The following is a 25,544-nucleotide window of genomic DNA, read 5'->3' as shown; positions in this document are numbered from 1 at the left end:
ATTTTTTGTAAGACTTGAGGTTTTCACGGCAGTGACTATGAAGAAAGCAGTCTTCTGGGATGTGGCACTGTGTAGATATTGTGTTAACCTATGTTTGAGAGGATCGTATCTCCTCCACCTTCAGGGTAGAAGACAAGAAGAAATCTGTTGCACCTGCTCATGCTGGTTCGCTCGCGAATTTCTTGTCTTCTACCCTGAAGATGGAGGTGATACGTTCCTCCAAAACGTTGGTTAACACAATATCTACATGGTGCCACATCCCAGAAGACTGCTTTCTTAAAGAGTATTTTTTGTCGTGTTTCACTAAAGACAAGAAAACTGCAAAGTTTACAATATATGCCATGGGGCAAAAAAGATGTTCATGCAAAGTTCACCTATATTGAGACAGATTTCCTGTTGAATTTCAATCGACAATTTTTAGCAAATTTAATTAACCTGTGAATGTTATACACAAACAAAATTTGTGCTTATGTGTTCTATAAATCTACACAGGTTTTACTCAAATATTCTAATTAATCGCTCAATATCTACTGTGTGAATAAAATATATACTTCTATAGATATGTGATAATACTCACCTAAGGGTTCTTTAATATGTCCCCTTCTCCCGTATTTTGTTCTCAGTTCCACTGGCATAAACCATTTAATGTCCTCACGGTTGAAGAACATGAATCTGACAACTGCAGAATTTTTCAGAATTTTAAATGGATACCCTGACAGTACGACACGCTTTAAAACAACGCGGTCTGGATTCACAGACAGCAGACGTCCTGTTGCAACTAGTTCCTAGAGAAAATGAAAATACAATTACTATCAGAACATAGGCATGTATAGCTATGAGACTATGGGCTGGATAACAGGTTCAATTCCTGGAAGGGGTAAGAGATTTTTCTCTTCTCCACAGAGTCCAGACCAGCTATGTAACCCACCCACACTCCTATCCTACAGGCACTAGGCACTCTATCCCCAGGGGTGAAGCAGCAGGTGCATGAGGCTGACCACTTGCCTCCATCTAGTGCCAAGGTTAGGAATGGTGGAGTTGTACCTCCAGTCCCCCAAATGCCTTCTTGGTATTGCTGCATATGTAGAGCTAGAGGCAAGTACATTATAATAACATATGATATGCATGCGCAATGAGTAGTTACATAACACAGCAAGAAGGAATTTTAAATATTCTTTCAAATTTATGGACAAACTTGTGCTGTCCAGCCAGCTCACGTACACTAAACACATTACTATGTGGTCCCCCAAATGTGAACAGAACAGAACCCCCCCTGTTTGTGCATATGAGGCATGGGCTGTCAAACCAAGCTGATTTCTAAGTCAACGTCTGATGGCACTTCACATTGTGACTTAAGATAGGAAAGACATAAAAAGCATTGTAAGTCAGTCATAGCTACCATAACCTCAGGTAGAAAAATTATGTTTGTACACTTCATCAAGCATTCAGTTTCTTTGTAATAACCTGTTTTATGTAACCTTTCTGCTGTCATCTATTAATTTAACCCCACTATACATTAAATCCACTTACCAATCGGCAAACCTGAATATTCTTGAAATACCACATACGGTTAGAAATGTGCTTGCAAACATGACTTCTCATACCCAACAAGGTTTGTGACAGATGGGACTTCACAGGCTAGAAACATGGTTCAAACTGGAGATGGGTTATCATCCTTCTTCCTAAGCAACTTATACTGGTTAGCAAGGCATAACTGAATATCCTTGTCTGACATGATGTCCATGGAGTCAATGTTGCAATTCCCTGAGACAAACTGAGAAACAAATGTCTCCTGACATGAATGAGATGAGAACTGAGGAGTTTTGCCTTAAAGGGGATCTTGATGGAATTGCTGGGAAGTTCAGAAACATACTTGTGATTCTAATTAAGCAGTTTAACTACAAGTGTGTTTCTGACCTTCCCAGCAATTCCATCAAGAGCTTTTTGTACATAAACTGAACTTATGTCCTGTAGGGATTTCCTTGAACAAGTTTAAATGTTATGAGGTGAGAAATTGGCATTTTAATATTAATTGCCTTGGAAGACTCTGATCTCTGAATCTACTTTACACTGAGAAAGGATGTATGACAGGTAGGTAGCAGCCACGACGAAAATGGCTCCCTTGGCATCCCAACACCTAGATTTGCCTGTCTGTGATGCCATGGAAAATAAAGTAGGCTAAAAATTACCTGCATTCCATATCTCATCTCCTTGCACACTAACACAGGAGCTGGTGGGAACATAATTGGAGCAAAAACACTTGCTACTACAGTCGCATCGGATTGGAAGAACCGCTCATACTGAAAATAAACATGACCAAATTTTAACAAGGAAATAGTACCACATTCACCAAAGTATACATAAATTTGGTTAAGTCCATATGTGGCCATTCTCTCCTGTGAGTTATTTTACAACACTTTTAGTACTTATACTACACAGTGTTAAGCAGTAGGATGTGGAAGATTTGNCTGGGGGGGGGGGGAATCTCAGCCAAGACAGCCAGTTGAAATTCAAACTGATTCTGAATTCATATCCAGAGCATTACTGCTAAACTAATCTGCTCTGTCATTCTTGGCTGTGAAATGCTGTACATACATAACTCCCCTTTTGATTTTCTTGACTCAGCAAATTAAGCTGTATGATAAAGCTCTGGCTACAGGAATTAGTGAAACTGAAGGGTATGACATAAGTGATAAGAAAAACTAAAACACAACTTTAACAAATTGAGGACCGGTCGCATGATATCATGCTTTTGGCTTTTAAACGTGGCAGACCGGTCGCATCATATCATGATTTTAGGACAAGTTAGGTTGTAACACACTATACCTTGCTCTGGCACCACCCAAATGAATGACTACTGCATAATATTACTCCGGAATGTTTGCTTAGTAGGCAGTAACTTGACCTCGCTGTTTTGGTTCCCCCTCCAAAGGAAAATGATCTTTAACCCTTCAAGCTGTTATGTACCAGGCAGGGAGTTGGTGCAATATAAATCAAGGACAGAAGCGTTTGAAGACCAAGCGCTCTCTCGGAGAAAAAGAAATATGACTTGTTCTCCGATGACCCATCTATCTGACATGTGCCTTGTGAGAGTAGTGAAAGTAAACATTCCAAGGGGAAGCATCCTTCTAGGCAATGCCATGTTTGCGCAGTTCACAAGAAAAGCAGCATGACTGCCTACATTTGAAAGTTCTGTGTAATTCCACTTTACAAAGGGGGATGTTTCCAGAAATATCACACTCTCAAGCACTTCTAGAAGCATTGGTAAGTGTTCTCCAAAAATTTTAGTATATAAAATTAATTAGGAGATTTTATATTAATTTTTGAAGTGAAGAGTGCACAAGTTAGGGTACTGGGTTTAAAAATGCCGGTCCCCAGGGTGATTTAAATATTTAAATTTCCGGTCCTCAATGTGTTAAAAGAACATTTCATGTTGGACTTCTTCCTAAATGGCAAAGTTTAATCGATAAACTGAGGACCAGAAAAAGAAACATCATTAATTACTAAAACATGTACTTCTACAAACTGGCATGTTTGGTAACCACTATTATCTGTCCTCCTCTCATAAGAACAGCAAGATTTACCCAAATCAGTAAGTGTCAAAGCACAGACAAGTAAATGACAAAGTTCCTGAAAAAGGAGAGGAAACTATATGGTAGACCTATATACAGACATTTTTACTGCCTTTTAGTTATCAATGTAAGTCACAGAAAACAGTTAAGCTTTTACAGAATCTCCTAAAGTATAAGATATATGAAGGCCAATGAAATCACAACATTTAAAATTAAACATTAGCATCAGCTCTACAAAGAAAATGATGGAATTCAAATTTTGCTATCCTTTGCACTTCCAGCGCCTAACCTTCCAATAACTTGAATATGTCCATGTTTAAATGACAACAGTTTGGATTAGTAACAATTTCTCTTATAGTGAGATGCATTTCTCTGTTTCTGATCAGCTTGCTAAGCAATCACAGCTCATATCTCTATAGTACAGAATGTGATACAAGACCACAGCTGTTTCAGTTTGGCAACTGTTCAATGCATGAAGTGACCATCATATCACTCAAAAGTAGTAAATAACAGAGAACATATATAATGTCACATCCACTCACAGTTTGCATACTCAAGGAGCTTGATCATTGGGAATATATATTCTCCAAATTGTCATAATTACTTCAATATGGTTGATTTTACAAAAAGAAATAAGTTAAAAAATGGGAACTTCTACTTGCATCAGCTTAAGACCCTCACATTACTTCTGCAACCGCTCAAAACTACAGTCAACTCTCGATTATCCGGGGGCGGATTAACCGGTTTGCGGCTTAACCGGGGCTTTTTTTTTTAAGTTTATATGTTGTTTAATATTCATTCACTTTTGTTTCACATGGTGAGTTTAACACTATTTTCGCACTAGTGTGAACCGAGCTCTGCATTATTTCGTCCCGTTATGCGAACACAATGTTCTAGGGTGGGGGTGAAAGAATGCAAGAATTTTTGGAAAGTTTCAAGGACAAATACACCGCCCCAGGTTATTTAACGGTACCATCTCAGTGTGAGAGTGCATTGTGAAAGTAAGTGTATCAGTTTCTTAATATAGATCTTCAAGTGCGTTAGCAAAATGTCGGGGTTTAAAAGGAAGCGTGTTGTGTTAAGTATTCAACAGAAACTTGAAATTATCAATCAGCTGGAAAAAGGAGCTGTAGTTAAACAATTAGCAATGCAATACGGTATTGGAGAACAAACTGTTCGTGATTTGAAAAAACAAAAGAATGAGTTAATTTCCTTTGCTTCGTCTTCTAATTCAAGCGGAATGAAGAAGAGAAAAACCATGAAGAAATCAACATACGATGATCTCGACAAAGCGATGCTGACCTGGTTTAATCAACTAAGGGCACAGGGAACAACAATAACAGGACCAGTTTGTGCTAAACAAGCTAAATATTTTTTCGAAGCACTTGAACTAGAAGGGAGTTTTGACGCTTCTTCCGGTTGGCTAACACGTTTCAAGCAGCGTCATGGAATACGAGAAATCAGTATTCAAGGTGAGAAATTGTCAGGGGACTTGTCAGCATCAGATCAATTTTGCACCAATTTTGATAGTTTTGTGAAAAGTGAAAATCTGCTGCCAGAACAAATCTATAATGCCGATGAAACGGGTCTTTATTGGAAATGCTTGCCAACCAGAACATTGGCATTTCAAAATGAAAGACAGGCTCCAGGTCACAAATCCAGTAAGGAGAGATTGACAGTCTTGTGCTGTTCTAATGCATCAGGAACACACAAACTAATACCAGTAGTTATCGGCAAAGCGAAAAGACCACGCTCTTTTAAAGGAACAGTAGCTTCAAGTCTGCCTATCCATTATTTTAACCAGAAAGTAGCTTGGATGAATAGAGCGATATTTAAAGAATGGTTTGATTTTAAATTCGTGCCTCAAGTTCGTGACCATCTAAAATCCCAAGGCCTACCTGAGAAAGCTGTGCTCCTCATTGACAATGCGCCCTCACATCCTAACGAAAGTCTCCTGAGGTCAGATGATGGAAATATTTTTGTGAAATATTTTCCCGCTAATGTTACCGCACTTATCCAACCAATGGATCAAGGAGTTATCTCAAGTATGAAGAGAATCTACAGATCAAATTTGCTACAAAAGTACATCGATGAAGGCAATGATCTGACGTGTTTCTGGAAGTCCTTTTCAGTATTAGATGCCATATACGAGATTTCAACAGCGTGGGATACAGTAAAGCCATCTGTATTGAAAAATTCATGGAAGAAACTGATGCCTTTCATCACTAATGAAGATGACGAAATCCATGGATTCACTGGATTCAGTGAAAATGAGATAGCCATAAAATTGACAAAAGTGGCTAACCAAGTTCATGGTGGTGAAGAAGTCAACGAGGAAAATATAAGAGAGTGGTTTAACTGTGACTCGTGTGAACCGGGCTTCGAAATGTTAAGCAGTGACGAAATCGTAACTTCAATGGGGGTGCAGCCAGAAGAGCGGGAAGAAAGTGAGAATGAGGAAGAGGTGGACAGTGTTGCCAGTAAGAAAGTATCACATGGTGCTGCGCTTAATCATTTGGAATCCTTACTAGACTATCTTGAGAGTGAAGAGGACAGTTTATTAAGTGACAAGCTAATATTACGTAGGCTTCGTACGGATATCCGTAAAAAGGAAAATGCCGCGAAAAAGCAAAAGACAGTATTAAATTATTTTAAGTGTTAAGTGTGACCGTAAAAAGTGCTGGATGTTGTTGAACAGTGATTGAAATAACTAATTCATACTGAGTGTAATGTAAAGAAAGTATTAAATAGGCCATGAGATGACATAGAAATGAGGATGAATAAATTTAAATACAGGTAGGTCTATAGTATTATGAAGGTATTAAAAGGTAAAAGGTAAAGTTGTTCCTCTGCTCAACGAATTAAGCCCTACGCCATTAAGGCGTGTGGGGGAGTGGATGTATAGATCCAAATTTTCTTGACCTCGGCACTAGTTGGAGGTGAGTGGTCAGCTTCACGCCCCGGCCGCTTTACCCCCGGGGAAAGAGCCCCCGGTACCCATTGGATAGGAGGTTGGATGGACCCCAGAGCCGGTCTGGACGATTTGGAGAAGTTAAAATTCTTGACCCTACCGGGACTCGAACTCCGACCCTTCACAGTCGTCCAGCCCGTATAATAAAATTTGGCTTAACCGGGTTTTCGATTAACCGTGACTTCCATCCCCACCATTAGCCCGGATAATAGAGAGTTGACTGTATGTAACAGGTGTGCTTCACTAACAAGTATTATCATACCACAAGAGCAGTCAGGCACATAAACATTTAAGTATGTCTTCTCCCAGAGTTGACTTTCTTGCATGTTTATATAAGTTCAGTTCTGCTTGGTTCAGCCTCAATGCAGTGCTGGTTAGTGAAAGGTGTGCAGACAATACCTCACCAAGTGGCTATAAAATATTGTTAAAACTTGACAAAATGCCCACAGGGACAGCAAACTTGATACAAAGCTTTCTTGGTGACCTATCACAGGTAACATGAACAAAGAACCTATAAGTTTTACTCAAGATAAAACTTGTTTCCCAAACGTGTACCATGTAAATGCTGAAGAAAAAATGATTAAAGAGAGTCCTTTATCAAAATCTGAAGGGCTGCTAACCATTTACATTTAGTGCTGGCAAGCATGCAACAGTACAGACCCCAATATATGAAAGAGACAGATACAAAGTGCAGCTGATATTTCAGAACTTATGCCTGTTTGTGTGTTATTTCATTCAGACTTTCCTTCATCCAAAATAACAGATATTTTAATGTCTAAGTTCAAGGTGTTTATGGTGTTTGTGATCAGGTGAAACAAGCTATCCAGAAATTCAATTAAAATCTACTACAAATGTTTGTAAATGCACTCCAAAATGGCAGCAGTATGCTTCATACAAATATACTGTCATGCGTTTGAGCGACTTAAAAGTTTTAGATAGGATGATTTGATTTATTGCACCTTATACGAGGGGGCATCCAAAAGAAACCGAACTGATTTTTTTTAAACTTACTTATTCAAATTTTTAGCACAAACCTACAATCCCCTTCAAAGTACTCTCCACTTACACTAATACACTTGTCTAGTCTTTTATTCCATTTTTCAAAACACTGTCTAAATTCATCTTTTGAGATGCTTGACAGCGCCTCCGTCGTTTTTTCTTTTCATGTCTCTTTTCTTTCGAGGAAACAAAAAAGTCGCACGGGGCAAGGTCGGGTGAGCATGGAGGGTGAGGAACAGGGGTCATACCATTTTTGGTCAAGAATTGTCATACAGACAGGGCTGTGTGAGCAGGGGCATTGTCATGATGGAAAAACCAGTCACCCGACTGCCACAAATCTGGCTGCTGAGCTCCAAGTCACTCCCGACAGCTCCATAATTTCTTCAAGGGTCCGTCGTCGATCTTCCTTGATGATTTCACGAATTTTTTCAACATTTTCATGTGTTCGGGCCGTGGAAGGACGACCAGAACGAGGTTTGTCATCAATTGACATTTCATCATTTTTGAAACAGGAAAATCACTCAAACACTTGAGTTTTCCCCATAGCATCATCCTTGTATGCCGTTTTTAACATTTCAAGAGTTTCTGTTCCACTTTTCCCGAGCAAAAAGAATTTCACTGCCGCACGCTGTTCACAAAAATCAGCCATTGCAAAAATGACGATCCCACAAAACAGTTGTCACTATAAACTCTGCCGAAACTAGTCCTTACCTTCTGAAGCAACGGTAGTCGGCTTATCGACTCAGGAATGTTAGGTCTATGCGCTCATAGTGGCAAAACGCGGTATGACAAAAGCTCTGCCCACAAAAAAATTAGTTCGGTTTCTTTTGGGTACCCCATCATATGTATCATCACTACAGTGATGCAATTAATTTATAGAATAAATTGTGATACTTCATTTCAGATGTACACACTATAAGATCAGTATCTGGGACTATTCTACCAAGAGCAAAATGATATAAAACAAGTGCTGCACAGTACTGTGCAAGGTCCAGTACTTTAAAAGTGATAATACTTACTTTATGTTTAGTACCACTAGTGTGTTGACTAAAAATAGGCCTAGCTTTAAATCTTCTGTAGCCACAGTGAAAGACGAATTCCTCGTTTGATTCGATTATCTTCTGGTTATATCCGTTAACCTTTGGTCGCTTAATAACGAAGTTGAGAAGAGACATTTTCTGTTCGTGTGGCAACAGTCCAAAGAGAACAATTGTTTGATATGGTCGACGAGATTTTAAGAAATACTGTGGAACTCCAATAACATGAATCGTGACATATGAACCAGGCTGCAAAGAAAAAAAAGAGTACATACAGAGTTCAACAGTAGTAGTATAATTACACAAGGTGTCCCAGGAGGAATGTGCCAGACTTTTGGAGGGTGTTCCTTATGTTTAAGTATGCCGATATAACCCAAAACACCTATGTCCAAAGTTGAACAGTTACGGAGATAAAGGCCCAAGAAAAGTGTGGTCTTCTGGTGGGTCCACGCACGATACCTGTCAGCTGACAAGTCTTTATCTATGCTTGTCCTTGAGTGTGGTGATTCACACTAGCTGTAACCTTATGTGCTGTCTTCAGGGTACATTGCGGCCGCATTGTGAATGGTTGGTAAATTAGTTGTGCGGAGTTGCTGAAATGCCTTTTGTGTTTTCACATGTGGAATATTGTGATATGGATTTTGTGTATGGATTCCGCAGTGGCAATGCACGTGCTGATGTTGAAGAATACCAAAGGCATTTTCTGGATCAAAGATTCCATCTCAAAGTGTATTTACGCGAATTCACCAGACATTGCGTGATACTGGTTCTCTTCCGAGTGTTTCTGTGCACTCTGAAAGGGAGGATGTATGAATGAGAAACACATGAGAGAACATTCTTGAGATGGTGCAGAGAAGTCTATGTCAGTCCACTCGTTGAATGGCCTCTCACATAGGCGTATCACGTATGCAGGTGTGGCGAACTTTTCATGATGAAGATTTGTATCCTTACCATGATCAAACGGTACAACATCTGGAACCAGGTGACCATGCTCAGCATATGGATTTGTGCCACTGGATAAAAGCTCAACCCAAAGTGTTAAGCATCATTTTATTCAGTGACGAGGTGTCTTTTGCCCAGGGACGGTGTAAATAATTTATGAAGTGTGCATACGTGGTCCCATAATAATCCACATGAGATAATGGTAATGAAATTCCAAAAGAGATTTTCTGTGAATGTACGGTGTGGTGCGCTTGGGAACAGGCTGATTGGGCCTTTTGTGTTTCACAACAATTTAACTGGAAACACATATGAAGCCTTCCTGAGGAATGAGTAACCATGTTTGTTGGAAGACATCCCGTTAACGATAAGGAGCCAAATTTACTTCCAACACGATGTGGCTCCCCCACATTACACTCAGCACGTGAGACACTACTTAGATGAATCCTTGGTGGTCTCGTTGCATGGCATGTTACATCAGCGCTTGCCATTCATGTGTCATGTATAGTGCTTGGAAACCTACTGACAAATATGACATGGCATGCAAGTTTTTTTGTAGTTCAATTTAATGGCTTCATGTCACTCACAAGTTAGTTTGATGTTACGTACATTATTAACATTGCAGAAACTACATATTCCTGCCAATTTTAATATGTATTTGGTAATCAACAAGTGTGTAACACCTGTCAAAGTTTCACACTTCTCTGACCATTATCTCCGTTAACCGTTCCACTTTGGACATAGGTGTTTTGGGTTATATAGGCATACTTTAACATAAGGAACAGACTCCCGAAGTCTGGTACATTCCTCCTGGGATACCCTGTATATGTGGTCATGGAAAATATATAGATTTTAAGAAATAACCTTCCATGATGAATGTATATTCCTACAGAACTCTTAAATCTCAAAAGATGTAAGGCACTCAGATTAAGAGATATTAAAATGAACCACTATTGTTATATATATGAGCAACTGTAGTTATGTTTTCACTTCAAAACATGGCTTGAATAATTAAAAGCATTATTCAAGAATGAGAAGTGCCATAATCAACTGAGTTATGTAACTGCACATAAATTCTTAAAGAATTTATTACACTCGATATACTGACTACAAATGAACAGATCTGACAGATGTGGTCAATAAATTATGAACTAAACACTAATATGTAGCTGTCTGTAAGTTACATATTTTGTGTCACATAATCAACTAACCATAATACTTCAATCAGTCCTATTAATATGCTCTTGCTAGACACACATTACAAGATTAAAACTGAATGAACAATTTTACGAAAATCGCCACCACTATACAAAGTTCTTTTTTATGGAGCCTGTTTTATTAACACACATAATTTTAAACACATCAACTGTTATCATCCCATGCAGTGAAATCTTTTTGGGCAATCAGCCATGTTAATGTGGAACTGGTGTCTTTAACATTTGAGACTGTCTGTCTCCATTATAACGGGCTGATGTGACGAGTGTTGTGTTTGCACGCTATATTGGCACACAAAGGTTTCTTTCATACAAGCCCAGGCTGCATGGAGGAAAGTGGGAAGAGTCAGATGGTCAGTGATCTACTAGCCTAGTATGGACTCTACAGAGAACAGTTCGCCAATTAAATGAATTCATGCTACCAGTCGCTATTCCTTCCACATGTTTTCGAAGCTCCTTCATATGTTTCTTTATGTTTTTAGTCAGTACATGGAACAGATTACAGCCACAAAAACAAAACATGAGGAAATTAAAAAAAAAAAACATAAGGAAGAACCAATGACTAGCAACATGAATTCAGATAACTGATACTGTTCCCCATCTGGCTCCTCCCACCATTCCCTATAGAGCTGGTTCGGAACAAACAGCTCTGTATATAAATATAATGCACAAAAACAACATCTATCACATCAAAACCTGTTGATGAAGAAAAGCACAATCTCTGCAGTCAGACACTGACATTAACTACTCTAAACTGACATAGTTGATGGCCTGAGTAAGTTCTTCATATGCTGTTCCCTTGAAAGTTTCAAACCATTATGTATCATTCCATTTCACAGAGAACATGAATACTACATAATAATACATACAGACTTACTCCTACACAAATAATTTTTACCATGTATCAGAACATGGTACCAAGTACAACAAACGTTGAATGGTAATATTTTCTGTGATTATGGTTGCACTTAATAGTAAAAAAGTTATTCAGTCTATGGATTTAGAAACTGTGTTCTTACTACTGTAGGTTCACATCTGCACCATCATTAGCATGTATCCATACCACTGAAGTCGTCCAATTTAAGCTAGTGATTAAATTGGAATTTTAAGAATAAGACTTGGTGTAAGCGGAGTATAAACAGCTGACACTCATATCCCTGCAGCACGGAATAGTGGTGCCATAGTGTCAGTTGTTACGTGAAACCAAAATAAATATACATATACAAGCAAAGGATGCCGCTCATCGTTTGAAATATTACACTTCGCAGCTGCAGTCCAGCGAGGTCTCAGAAATCGTTGGGAATATCGCTGGACCAGCGGCTTCGAAGATATAATTGTAAAATGGTATTGGAGGATTCAAAGTTGTAACACCCGCCTTCCGTTTGAATGATCGAATGGGAAGCGATGATGGAGTATATCTGCGAGGGTGGGAGAATTAATGTCCCCAAACTCAAGGATATAGTCCGAGCTTCAAGGAGGACTTCTAGTTTGGTCATTCCGACGGATAGACGTGTTCTGCAAATAATATATTAAACCAGTAAGCAATTGTAATGTGTGCAGTCGCATTATCATTACCCTTTGTCTCATAATCCAAGACCCGTAAACGATCCTGAGGAAGACTTTCATTGCCACCGGAACCCAATCAACATCAGAAAATAAAGGGACAGTGAGCGGTTGCACCACTTACATGCTAAAATTAACATTATTAACTAAGACTATTACATTCATTGTACTGTGCACTGTGCACATGCACTGTGAGCCAACAAATAAGGACATAAGTACTTTCTATGATGTACAGTGTCACTATTACACCAAGGTGGCCTCTAGGAAAGTGCGCTCCACGAGAGTTGATTTTTTAAACATATTTTAATGACTGTAACACTGAAATGGTAAAGGAAACAAAAGTGCCGTTCTACATCTGCTCGATATTGTTTACTCCAATTTAATTGATAAAACAATAACACTTTTGTAACATATATGATCAGCACACATTGGAGTCTGTACATTTCATGAAGTACGTAAGTTCAAAATACAAGCGCCAGTACTGCAAGAAAATGCTTGGTAAAGGTAAGGTAAAGCTGTCCCTGTGCTTAACTAATTAAGCACTACACCATCAAGGTGTATCTCGGCACTAGTTTGAGGTGAATAGTCAGTCAGCTTCACGNGGGGGGGGGGGGTGACTTCCCTTTCTACAGCTTTCTACAGCATCACTTTCCTGGAGAATGGTGTCGCCTTAAACTTTTTTTTTGGGAGGTGACGCAGGATGTTTCCACTGCATTGATGCACGCTTTGTCTCGGGCTGGTAATGGTGAATCCAAGACTCATCACCTGTGATAATTCGGGCTAGCATATTGTGTCCATGGTGGTAGTGATTGAGATGCTGTAATGCCAGACCCATTCTTTGTATTTTGTGTTGTGGGGTCAGAATGCGCAGCACCCATCATGCACAGACTATGTGAAAACCTAACCTGTCATGCATTACTAGGTAGGCCATGCCATGTAAACACGCCTAGTTCCGACAGCAGCCCAAAGAATTTTATCCTACTAGTTTTCAGGGGCTTATGAAACGATGGGACAAGTGCCTCAAAGTACAGGGAGATTATGTTGAGAAATAAAAGCATTTTTCAAATCAGTACTCTTACTTGTTTAAGTTCTATTTCCATTTGTAACTTACTTATACTTACCCTCACATCAAAACCATAAATTTACAATAAACATCCTCAAAATATATTTGAACATGACAAAGTTTCCAAGGATTTAACCTAACTGAAAACGTGAAAGAAGTGACATAAGAACTATGCATAAGTCATTACAGTTGAGTTCATGCTTATTTCATTCAAAATACACACCAAAGCTCCTTCCTTATTTTCCTCCTTCGTGATCCTTTTACATGTGCGATCGAAGTTCTTAAACTGGAATATTCTTGCATAATCACTCGGAAGATTTTCTTTGGGATCCCATGGTGATGTTCTAAATGACTTAAGACCACGATATTTCTGAAAGCGGATTCTTGCTGCCGTACCTTCTGGAGTGTCTCGCTCATCAGGAAAGAGCTTGTCCATTTGTGCTTCTGAAAATGGAAGAAACAAGTACCCTTCATGCAGTTACATAATACACTAATCCTTACAGCCTACATACAGATCTGATAAATGATCAATTATATTACTCTGTGTCAGTCAAATAGTTATTGCTATAAGAGTACAAATAACTAGTTTCTGCTTTTCAATGCATTACTCACCCTTCACTTTCTTCAATGCCTCTTCCTCCTCTGCAAAGTCGATATTTTCATCATATTGTTCATCCTCAGCACCAAAATCAGTTGTCATAGCATCACTTTCTCCTTCTTCATCATGTTCTCCTTCAGAGCTGCTCTCTTCACTCAACTCATCCATGTCTGTTTTCATACCATCCTCCTTATCTTCACTGATATCAACTTCCTCTGAAGAAGACACGGGTATACGCATGTCAGAAATTCTATGACACATTAGATTTTCAAATGCAATACTGCTGAGAAGTCCTAGTTAAAGTTCTTCCTGTGCTGAATTAAGAAACATGCAATAAATGTGCAAGATAAAGTTCCGAATACAGTTCCACACATCTGTAACCACAGCACCAGACGGGGGCGAGTGCTGAGCTTCTAGTCTGACATGATGGTGGAAACATCCCTAACATCATTAGTAGCACTTTATAACAAAAGCATTAAAATTAACAATCCTTTTGGTTGCAATAACAGAGCTCTCATTTGTCACCACATCAAACTGATACACGCTGCACATGAAAATATTCATCCCCACAAAATCATCTCTTTTCCTATTCTTAATATGCTTTCTTTCCAGATACACTACTAGATCTGCAGCAGATCAGAATTCACAACATACTCAGCTGGATGGTAGTGGGTTACCCTAATCTTGGCATGGGAAACTGCTAAAAATTGAGATGCCCAGCTCATAATTCAGTACAGATATGTGTGCAACAGTGCATCTCACCTGCATCACTATCAGGTATCCAAGCAGCCTGGTAATTTGACATTCCCTCTGGTACCTTCTGTATTTTACGCTTTGCAAGTCTGGTTCCTCCATCAACTTCTATAAATTCCATCCCGGTAGGCCAAGTCTGTTCACAATCCATTGGATCTGGGATGTATTCACTTTGAAGTGACTCCTTCATATTAATGAACATTCAAAAATGAATGAGACAAGAAAAAATATACCTGCACATTGAAACTATATCATGAGATAGCAGATTTACTGAAATTTGCTGAGAACAGAGGAAGAGGCCCAAGTCTTTGAGCCTACTGTTGTCAACCTAATGGATTCTGATTCAAATTATTCCAATAGGGATGAAGGCAATAATGTCCAATTATATGTAAATACAAAGAATAAATATCTTGAAGTCTATGATGCTGTCGTTCTAAGGTCTTTCCTTATCCTTCTATGTATTTGAGGACTTTATGTGTCACATATGGTATGAAATCCAGATGGAGTATTAATATATGAATACTACAATGTAAGATTACATTCTGAACTGAGTCCATACATCCAAATGGTATCCCACAGTACCCACTTTGCGATGTTTGTGTCTCTCCATGCCACAGTCTGTCAACTCACTTATCACTTTAGGCAACGATGAATTGAAAACCCAAAAGTATATTGTAAACATTTCACTTTGATATATTATCAGTTCTAACACAGCATAAAAACAAATGAAATGAACAAACCCCTTCCAAGATCTTAAAACACATAAAACAAACCTGTTTTCCAGGCTCTGCTACTTCCAAGATCCTTACATCTTCTTCCATCTTATCATTTCCTGACCCTTCATAGGCTTCCTTTCTATTTCCATTAGTTCTTTTCTCCAATGGATGTGGATCATCTGGGGCATCAATTTGAGACATCTGAAAATCTCCCCAGCCTGTGATATGTATAAGAGAATTGACAGATAGAGGCCGACCTCGAACATAGCCCGTCACTTTCAAAGTACCTTCGAAGCCCTGGGAACAATAAGAAAAATACTTTAACAATTCATTCAAACATTTAAGTCTTTCTTAAGACTATATTTACATTTACTGGACAGAAGATGAAAAATGACTACATGGAACAGTGTCCTTTAAATTACTTGCTCAGTTAGTCAAAAAAATTCATGACCTTTTACAAAATCAAGGGGGGTTCATTGCCCAGATCACCACTGACCCCTACCCTGGCCAGATGAATCTAGTCCAGGACCTTACACTCTAATTCTTTAAAATCCACTTCAATAGTACCCTTCCATGTAGAACAAGGTCTTCCAAGTGGTCCCTTCACTTCAGAATTTCCACCAGAAAATCCAAATTCATTTCTCACATCTCCCAGTAAACTACATGGTATTCCCTTTTCATCTTCCTTAATTTGATTAACCTAACAACATGCAACGATGAGTACTAATTATAAAGCTCGTCATTATGCAGTTTTCTCCATCCTCCTACAATTTCCTCTCTTTTAGGTCCAAATATTCTTGTTGGCACTTCGCTCTCAAACACCTAGATCAACCAACTTCATGACACAGGGTAGTCATTCAAAACTTGACAGTTAACTGAAATGATTAACAAATTTCCTCCTTTTCTAGAACATGAAGGTTCAGTACTGTCTTCACAAAGACCACTGGACCCTATCTTCAGCCAGTTTAATTCACTTCATAGCCTCATGACCCACTTCCTTATATCTTATTTTAATATTACACTTAAACTTTCAAGAGATCCCTTTCTCTGAACTTTTCCAGCCAAAATTCTGCACATTTTTCTCATCCTCCAACATGTGTTTAATTATAAAGTGTCAATTTAAAAGTTGTCCCTGTGTTTAACTAATTAAGCACTATGCCATGAAGGTACAGATCCACATTTTCTTGACCTCAGCACTACTTGGAGGTGAGTGATCAGATTCATAACCCAGCCCTTTAAACCCTCGGAAGGGATCACAGTATCCATGAGGAAGCTGAGTGGGGCCCCAACCTCTCGGCTATCCAAGCCTCTAGTCAGCCACTATACTGACTGCAGTATCACAGCCAGGTTTACTACAAAGTGTCGATAGCAACTGAAACTGGATTTCGAAATAATAAATGTCAAGTTTCTTGACAGGAGACAGAAATATGAAGCATTTTCCCAAACTAAATCTCCTCCTATTTTTCTCATGAATATAATTTTGATTTGCTGCCACCTTTCCCAAATACTGAAACTGTTACACATTTTCAAGTTCTCCTTAAAATATGATTCTGTTCTACATTCTGGCAATGAGACACAACATATACGAGTACTTAGTTTCATTTGCATATATTTCTAAATTAACCCCTATATAAGTTTCTAATACAATTTAGGAATTCATTTTCATTCTGTTTAAGTTGACACCTAGTAAGTTAATAGTATCTGAACAACCAAGTAGTTGACATATTTCATTAAATTCATCTCTCCTGATTTTCAGTTTTGTTGATGATGTATTCTAATCACAACAGTTAAGTTACAATATATTTCCTGCTGTTAACCACACAGTTTGAAATTATATAAATTGAGCAAATGCTCTCTTCAGAAATTTGTCCTTCATAATACTTACTGCTAAAATGTGTAACAGACACAAATATACTTGGGCAGCCAGAAATCAAACTGTTGTGTAACTGTAAAGCTTATACTGATACACACTCAGATACTGAAGATAAAGGATGGTGATATTTCACACACAAAGTAGTGGTAATGGTGGTTTTAGTTGCAGAGTAAGAATTTGCATTCCAGGAGACATCATTTTCAAGAACATTATTGAACACTCTTCCAACAGCATACAATACTGAAGTCAACAAATACAAAGAAAAATAAAGGCATGTTTTTGATCAGCATAGCCTCAGGGAAAGTGGCATTAAATGTCCAAGAACAGAGCATTTAAATTTTAAAACAGGCTAGTACTTAATGTGTTAAGATGCTATACTGCCTTTTGGTTAAGAGCTGAATAAATTCTTGAAAAAATGTGTCAGGACTTGAATTAAAACTAGGTACGTACTATATGTGGGCTAGTTTTATTACTACTTAGCTAACATGCTCAGTATTTACAGTCACCTGATTATCTGGACTATACTGAACAGATTCTGCCAAAATATATGGTCGCATATTGCGATATTTAATATCGTGCTGCTTCTGACTTCCTGCACGACGAAGAATGGGCAGTCCATCACCGAATCGGGTTAAAATCATAATTTTTTCATCAGGCAACCACAATGATACCGCCTTTTGTAGGCGCCGCATTCTTTTACGCTGCTCCTGTTAATAAAAGTTGAATGAATCTGATTTTAATAGGTTTACATCACATATAAAAGATCTTCAGCTGTGAAAATATCTGGGAATTTAAGCCTAGTACCCAAGGGATTAAAAAAAAACATAAGAGGGATTAAATGTGAAAATAAACAAACTAAATATAACAATACACACTCAACTGTTACACTTGCCACCTACAACACAAACTTGCTCCAAGTATGTGAAAATGAATAAATAACTAAACGTGGTATTACCACCTCAAGAACTGTTACATTCACCAACTTTCAAAGCAACTCTGTCACAAGCTCCATAATTTGAAATAAATACAGATCTGCAAAAATTGAGAATCAGACATCTTTATACAGTCACACCCTTATACTTGCAAATTTCCTGTGGATGGGCTTCCGGTAATAAGTAGTCACAAGTTTCCTATGATAACTATCCCACAGCATAACTTCATGGGTTTCATACAGCTTCTCAGCATCTAACCCCCATGTTCTACATCACAGCAAGTATCAGCCTACATTTTACATCATACTGTTGTACAAACATCTTATAAAATTGAGCATCACTTTTTTATACTTTCTCNACAAGGAAAGCAACAATGTGTTTTTAAAATGTTAAATTTTAAACTAAGTGCAGTGTAACAGCAACGTGAGAGTATACACCTGATGATGGCCGTTTGAGGCCAAAACATGTAGTGTAAAAGAGAGCAAGATCAAAGACATATAATATATTGTTTGCACTTGGGACGGAGTTTGTATCAATTATAAGATCCCAACTTCAGAAACATTATGAAGCAGTAACCTAATCTACATAGGAAGACAACATTCCTACTGTAATGCCTCTTCTGATGTTAATGCGATCAGGCTCTCAGTAAACTGAAACTATGCACTTTGTCAGATGAGAAATGGAAACAGAAAGTTAATGGCAAATGATTCAGAAGATTTAACAATTCAGTCTGACACTTTTAATTATTCATTTAACTTTTATTTAACTATGCTATCACCATCACACTCAAAAGGTAGATCAGTTAATATTGAAATGGAAAGGACATGGAAGAGAGCAGTCATGATACAATTAGTGTCATATTCTGGAATCTGCCTGGATAGGCTGAGAAGAATCAGGAAAAAAGAAAACTCCATCAGGAAGTTTGGCCAAGATTCAAACTGGGCAACCTGAAGTACAGGTCAGAATCAATCATTTCAGCCAAACTGCTACATTAATAACAAAAAACTTATAAGACAATAAATACAGACAACTCCCTACCATGAGATTATATCAATCCAAAAGTGAAGCTACAGCCAGTCAGTTGGATAAACTGCTGCTAGCCCTTGTCAGGGCAGCTGATCCTATTCTTTCTAAGGCTTTTACTTATTTTCAAACAAGGCTTCCTATTTGACAAGAGGAGGGATCTTACTACCATTGGTCGCTCCCCTTCTACAGGGGGAGGGGGTGACTCAAGCAGGCACCCGCTCAGTATCTGGCCCTTTCCTCCACACACGCACATGAACATGAATAAGCATTCATGTTCACACCACTCCCCTTAAAAACTACAATAGTGCAGTATAACTGTGGAGCTAAAAATTACCGACACATCTACAACTGCAAAATTTTTAAAACAGGAACTCGTTTTCTTTAAACCAGCCTTTCTTCGTGTTACCTTCCTAGTGGTCTTCACATCCTTCTTATGCCAATGACAGTGATGTTTATGGTCTCAATGATACTGTGCCAACATGTTTATTGGAAAGACATGCAAAATGCATGAGTGAAAAAGAAAAAAAAAATTGTTTTGGTTCCCAAGGCGCTGCAAAATATGTGAAACCGCAGGTATTTATACACTGCTTTTCGACAACGAATCTGTTCAACTAATGAGACAACAAACCAGCTGAGAACAAAGTAAGTCCATAGAGGCGTGATGTCTGTGATAGCAACAGGACACTGTGTGGAAGAAATATCTTAAGAGCAATGAATATTCTGAAAATTACCACGTCAAACTCATCTTCTGAGCGAAGATCATGTTCAACGAACATTCATAGCTTCTCTTGGTTTACTTGACAATATTTTCAGTAACTAATGCCATACAGTGTCAAATGTTGAATGCTTAATGAATTGTGAAGTGGAAAGGATTTGGAAGGAACTAGTCAACCTAATTTGGGTTACTATCATGGCATATGCCTGGAGGGACTGAGAAAACCACGCAAAACCTTGCCATGATGGCTAGACTCCATGCCAAGCCTTGAACCCAAGGACTTCCACATATAAAACAGGACTGATAACCACTAGACTATGATGTGTGGTTCTCGCTAATAAAACACGAGTGTTTCAATATATTTCAAAATTAAATTTTTCAACATTAATTTTAAAGCATGTGGGGCATGACACTCTATAGTGTTCTGCATGTAATATAAGACTTTGAAAAAATTCCAGGGCTTTAACTTTCATTTTTCTGAAGATGTAGTGCCATGCCATCTGAAAGAACACTGCCAACATTTTGGAGGAAATTTCTGTCTCCACCTCCAGGGTACTTCCTCCAAAATGTTTGTAACACTACCAGGATATGCGGTGTCACACCCCAGAATATAAAATACTTCACAATCACTGCCATAAGAATCTCAGTAACCCTTCACTTCTTTGGTTTAAGTTTGAATGTCACCTGCCCCAGTGGTGAATCATAGTTAAATATTCAATGGTGCTAATGTGTTAAGCAATTCTGTCCAACATATTTTATTAGCCATATTATATTAACAAAATTATCACTTAATATCAAATTTATCTATGCAAGAATATTGAGTAAAAAGGTAAAGTTGCCCCTGTGCTTAACTAATTAGGTACTATGCCATGAAGTCTTATGGGGGAATGAATGTATAGTGTATATCCACATTTTCTTGACCTTGGCATTAGATGGAGGTGAGTGGTCAGGTTCACGTTCCGGCCGCTTCACCCCGGGGTAAGAGCCCCTGGTACCCACTGGATAGCAGGTTGGGTGGGTCCCAGAGCTGGTCTGGACATGGAGAAGAGAAAATTCTTAATCCTACCGGGACTCAAACTCCGACCTCTTGGTCGTCCAATCTGTTGCCAGTCGCTAGACCAACCATGCTATCCTGGTTCCTAAGAACAATTTGAGTACAATAGGAACTTCTACAAACTCAGTTATAGGTCTATCTTCTGAGCAGTGGTTAACTGGTTGTATCAGACAACTGCATTCTATAATTCTTACCCAGACCGACAGGTAGTCCAATTCAGTAACGGCCATAATGGTGGATGGCAGACCTTGTGCCAGAGAAGAGACCAGTATTTTTTCTCCAACTGCATCAATACCATCAGGATGACGTGCTGATAACAGGAAGAGGGCTGTATCAGCCACCTTTAATGCATCCAAAGTGCCAGTCATACCTCCAGGTAATGCCATCATTACTGAGAATCGTTGCTTGAACATAGGAGAGCTGGAGAAAAAAGTATTAATTTGTGACTTATTACCTGTAGAATTGTCTGGTAACAGAACCCAAAGGTCCAACATACTAACACAAATTCTGTAACTGAAAATGATTTTGTGTATGTAGTATCTGCATTATATACCACAAAATTAATTGTATCTGCATACAACACAGGGTCCATAATATTCTTTGCACCAATCACAATGTATCACGAAGTACAACTTTATATATAAGATGTACTCTTAGATCTCCTGTGCTCTAGTATCTCCTGTGTTGTGTCCATATGTCCACTGAAATAAAACCTAGCCCTGTCTAATAAAATGTCAACTCAGGGTCAAGTACACAATCATGGAGTGACCGAAGATAATAGCAATAAAAAGTAGTGCATAATATGGCTGCAAAAAGTACATAAATTCAGTTCTTTAATGTCACAGTTTCAGGAAGTTGGTTCTGATCCTCACAGTCTCTTCTGATCTTTCTACACCTTATGCAAAGTACTTAATAGGCTTACAAGGCAAACGTTCAAAGTAATTTTCTTATCATCCAACACTTCTTGCCTTAATACTTGATGTTCTATTAATATGACAGCTGTTTTATTTCAATGACGAGAATATGAAGAGTAGTTCTGTCGGCAGCTTCTGGATTTTCTCTTACACTTCCTTGGCCACTTACAGCTGCTACAATATCCATATAACACTCAGTTCTCTAGTATTAACACATCCATGCACAATATAAACAAAACCTAGTAAAAAGAACAACAGAATTATGGATTTCAGGCATTACAATACCAAATAATGTAACCACTGCAGTCATGTGATCCAACAATTTCTGTAATTGTATCTTCAATCAGTTCACCATGATGAGCCTGGTCTAAAATAAACTTTTTATTGGGTTCTGAGTGGACAATTCAATGCACAACATAGAAGAAAATGGAGTAGAGAAAATAAAAATAGTATGCACAAAGTGTTATGAAAGCACAATTCATTCTCAGCCATTTGTAAAGCAGACAGTGCATGCAGAATAGTAATGTCTGCTGCATTTTTGGTTCCCACATCCGTGACCAAGAACAGTACTATTTTCTGGGATGTTACACGGCGTTGTCCATTAGGCATCCACAGACATTTCTGAGAAATGTATTGCCTCCAACTTCAGAATCAAAAAAAAACAGCAAGCATCAGGTACCAAGCAGGACAAAAAGTAATTGTTTTTTGCAGGCTACCTGCTTGGATTACATTCTGACCCTGAAGATGGAGACAGTATGTTCTTCCAAAATGTAGAACTTACTGCAAGCTACACTATGTTACATCCCACAAGATACAGTCATCCCAGTGAGTGCAATGGCAATGTTCATTCACTTCAGTCAGCCATTCTGCAAGTGTGACAGTGCAATCTTATCACTGCTCACTATTCTTCATATTTTGCAAATTTTGAACAAAATTAGTGAAATGGGTCCTACAATAAAAATCAAAGCAATGTTAAAATTGGGTTCGTTAACCAAGGACATTTCATGGAACAAGTTAATATTGATTAATGGTGGATAACTGAAGTACTTTTCACAGCAACCTTCCCTGTCTAATGCAGTTGCAGCTGCTAAGTAGGAAAGGCAGCAACCCATGCAGCAGCATGCGCACACAGTGGAAAAGGCTGTGCACCAGCAGTCACCAAATATTCCCCTTGTACAAATGTATTCCTGAGCCCACTGTTTCTATGTATTTCTGAAGTGCTCAGTTAGAACTTTGCATTTAAAAATCACTTGTTTTAAACCAATGGACAGGAAAGTAATTAAGCATAGAGAAATTGAGAAAAATCAGAAGATTATTTACAGCCATACAATGACAGTTACCTAAGAAAATAACAGGACCCATACACAAATGACATACAATGACTGATTTGACATATAACACACTAGTACCTTTAAATCAATGAGAACAAATAAGCAAGCGCTCACCAACTCAACATACAAGACAAAAACTAGCAACTGTTTTCTGTTACTTCCCCCACCACCAATAAAACAGAACTTGCTCTTCCTCTGTCAATTTCAAATAAACTGCTATACATTTTTGCCAAGGCAACCATAAGCACAAACTGTGAGTATCCTTTTCAACTTCTGAACCAACTGACCACTTATCATGAAATCTGGTACGACTTTAGAAGCCATCCAAACCTCATCATCCGAAGTTTCTACAATTGGTAGTAACATGAAAGAAGCACGAACACTAGTGAAATTTAGTATACAGTCCTAAATGGATGTACAGTAAATATTTAACTTGTATTAAAATAATTATGTAGAACATAAAACAAAATTGTGACTACATGAAATCTACTTTCAGTCTAATAGCAATAACTAACCACTGGATCTAGCCATTTGACATTTGGTATGGAGATAGATTATAAATACACATATACATTGTGTAGATTCAGATTTTTGTATTAGGCCACTTCGAATGTAGAGGCCTACCCAGTTCAGCATACCTTGCAGTTGCAATCTTCAAGCTTAAGGACTTTGGTGAAGCCATGACTGGATGAAGAGGAACAGGATGCTAACCAATAGCAAGTTCCCACATGGTTAATGAAAAAAAAAAAAAAAAGATGCAAAATGTTTCAATGACCACATGGTTAATGAAAAGAGGTAATGGACAATGTTCTGAAAACCAGATGATCCTGAAATAATGAGTGGAAAAACATCTCTTCAAACCCTATGTTTAGGACATTATGTGATGAAAGGCTTTCCTTCCTTCCTTCTTTTCCTAACGACATGGACAGTAAAAAGGAGTACTTTTTCTTCTTTGTTCTCTCCCCATGCGGACAAGAAGGGAGTTGAATGATTGCTGAATGGTGGTGGTTCAGTGGTGGGTTTGGGAAGGAAGATGCAAAGGCATTTCTCTACCTGCATCCATCATCACAATTATGGGGGTGTCTTCTTATTTTTGTGGCTTCCCTGATGATGCTAGGATAGATCCAGATACTGGCTGCCTTCTGTTCTGTCAAATTTGAATCTGTTTTGTCTCTGTGGAGTGTTAGCCTATCACTGATGACAGGTTCCCCAATCTAGGGTCTCTAATGTGTTCCAAAATCCTCGATCATATGTGGTGGCCCATTTGGGCCTGCCACATGAAAAGGGGATCTTGTACACTCCAGGCTCTTGAGTTGGTAGGTATGATACAGCACAGCATACATACCTTTCATCCATGGAACAAATGACTGCATCTACAGGCTACTCAAGGAAAAGACATTCACACTACCCAGAAAAAAATTAACAAAATGGCATCCATCTTTCGATCTGAAGACAGACAACCATACAGTACAAAATACTGTTTCTAAGTGAAAAATTATGAACACTGGCTAGCATGCTAAACCCATGCACAGATGGTCATAAGACAGTCCTATCTGAGCCACATACAGTTAGTGCTGCTGCCAATGCCACCACCACCAGTACCGTTTTATTTTCTTTGCTGGAAGAACTTATTGCGTTAAATTTGTCAGACATTACTCAAAATTTTCACATCACTGTCATGTCTGTAACTGTTTGTTCATTAATAATATTTCACATAAAACTTGTAAATACATTTGTGATGTAGCTTCATACCAAATGCCACGTGCACACCTATGATTCACCGATTATTAACATCAAGCTGAAAGTTAAGACTCCACAGAGCCACCATTTACTTGTCTCACCTTCTACAAAAATTACCTTAACAGCTCCATATATTTCCATGATGTATTATCACATACGAAGGGGGACCCAAAAATAACCGGAAACGACCTGTTGCGCGCGCATGCTTTGTAGTTACGAGTTGTGCTGCTAGGTGGTGTTAGCTGGGGGTCTCCCGCGACTGTTGACTGTGGTGCTATGTTGTGTGCGTTCCTGTTTCAACCCTTTGGCGATTAGTGAGATGGCCGACCAGAAGGAACAAAGAGTGTGCGTGAAATTTTGCTTTCTGTTAGGGAAAACTGCACTTCACTCTTCAAGTCGCTGCAAACATTCACGCGGTTTTATCTTTGGTCATCTCCGAGCAAGCGAGGAACAAATTTTGCAGACACCCGTCTCATGTGCAAACCTTCGGTTAAAATTCGCTGGACCGTGCTCCATGAGATGTTCGTTTCCTCA

At 38.6% G+C, this 25,544-nt stretch overlaps 1 protein-coding gene across 1 annotated transcript in view; it reads right to left on the bottom strand.

Annotated features, from left to right (window-relative positions):
* The window catches only part of LOC111872543 (pre-rRNA-processing protein TSR1 homolog), a 39,416-nt gene that overhangs the window by 2,329 nt on the left and 11,543 nt on the right, over nucleotides 1-25,544 (bottom strand). Inside the window, exons 4-12 of the mRNA XM_023866569.2 lie at nucleotides 21,220-21,445; nucleotides 17,805-18,005; nucleotides 15,483-15,722; nucleotides 14,719-14,893; nucleotides 13,971-14,171; nucleotides 13,582-13,802; nucleotides 8,562-8,828; nucleotides 2,190-2,300; nucleotides 578-785 (exon numbers count right to left, since the gene is read on the bottom strand). Coding sequence (XP_023722337.1) covers nucleotides 578-785; nucleotides 2,190-2,300; nucleotides 8,562-8,828; nucleotides 13,582-13,802; nucleotides 13,971-14,171; nucleotides 14,719-14,893; nucleotides 15,483-15,722; nucleotides 17,805-18,005; nucleotides 21,220-21,445 — 1,850 coding nt within the window. The remainder of the gene's footprint in view (nucleotides 1-577; nucleotides 786-2,189; nucleotides 2,301-8,561; nucleotides 8,829-13,581; nucleotides 13,803-13,970; nucleotides 14,172-14,718; nucleotides 14,894-15,482; nucleotides 15,723-17,804; nucleotides 18,006-21,219; nucleotides 21,446-25,544) is intronic.

This window comes from Cryptotermes secundus, unplaced genomic scaffold (assembly GCF_002891405.2).
Source record: "Cryptotermes secundus unplaced genomic scaffold, Csec_1.0 scaffold690, whole genome shotgun sequence".
NCBI lineage: Eukaryota > Metazoa > Arthropoda > Insecta > Blattodea > Kalotermitidae > Cryptotermes > Cryptotermes secundus.
This window is presented reverse-complemented; position numbering and strand designations above follow the sequence as displayed.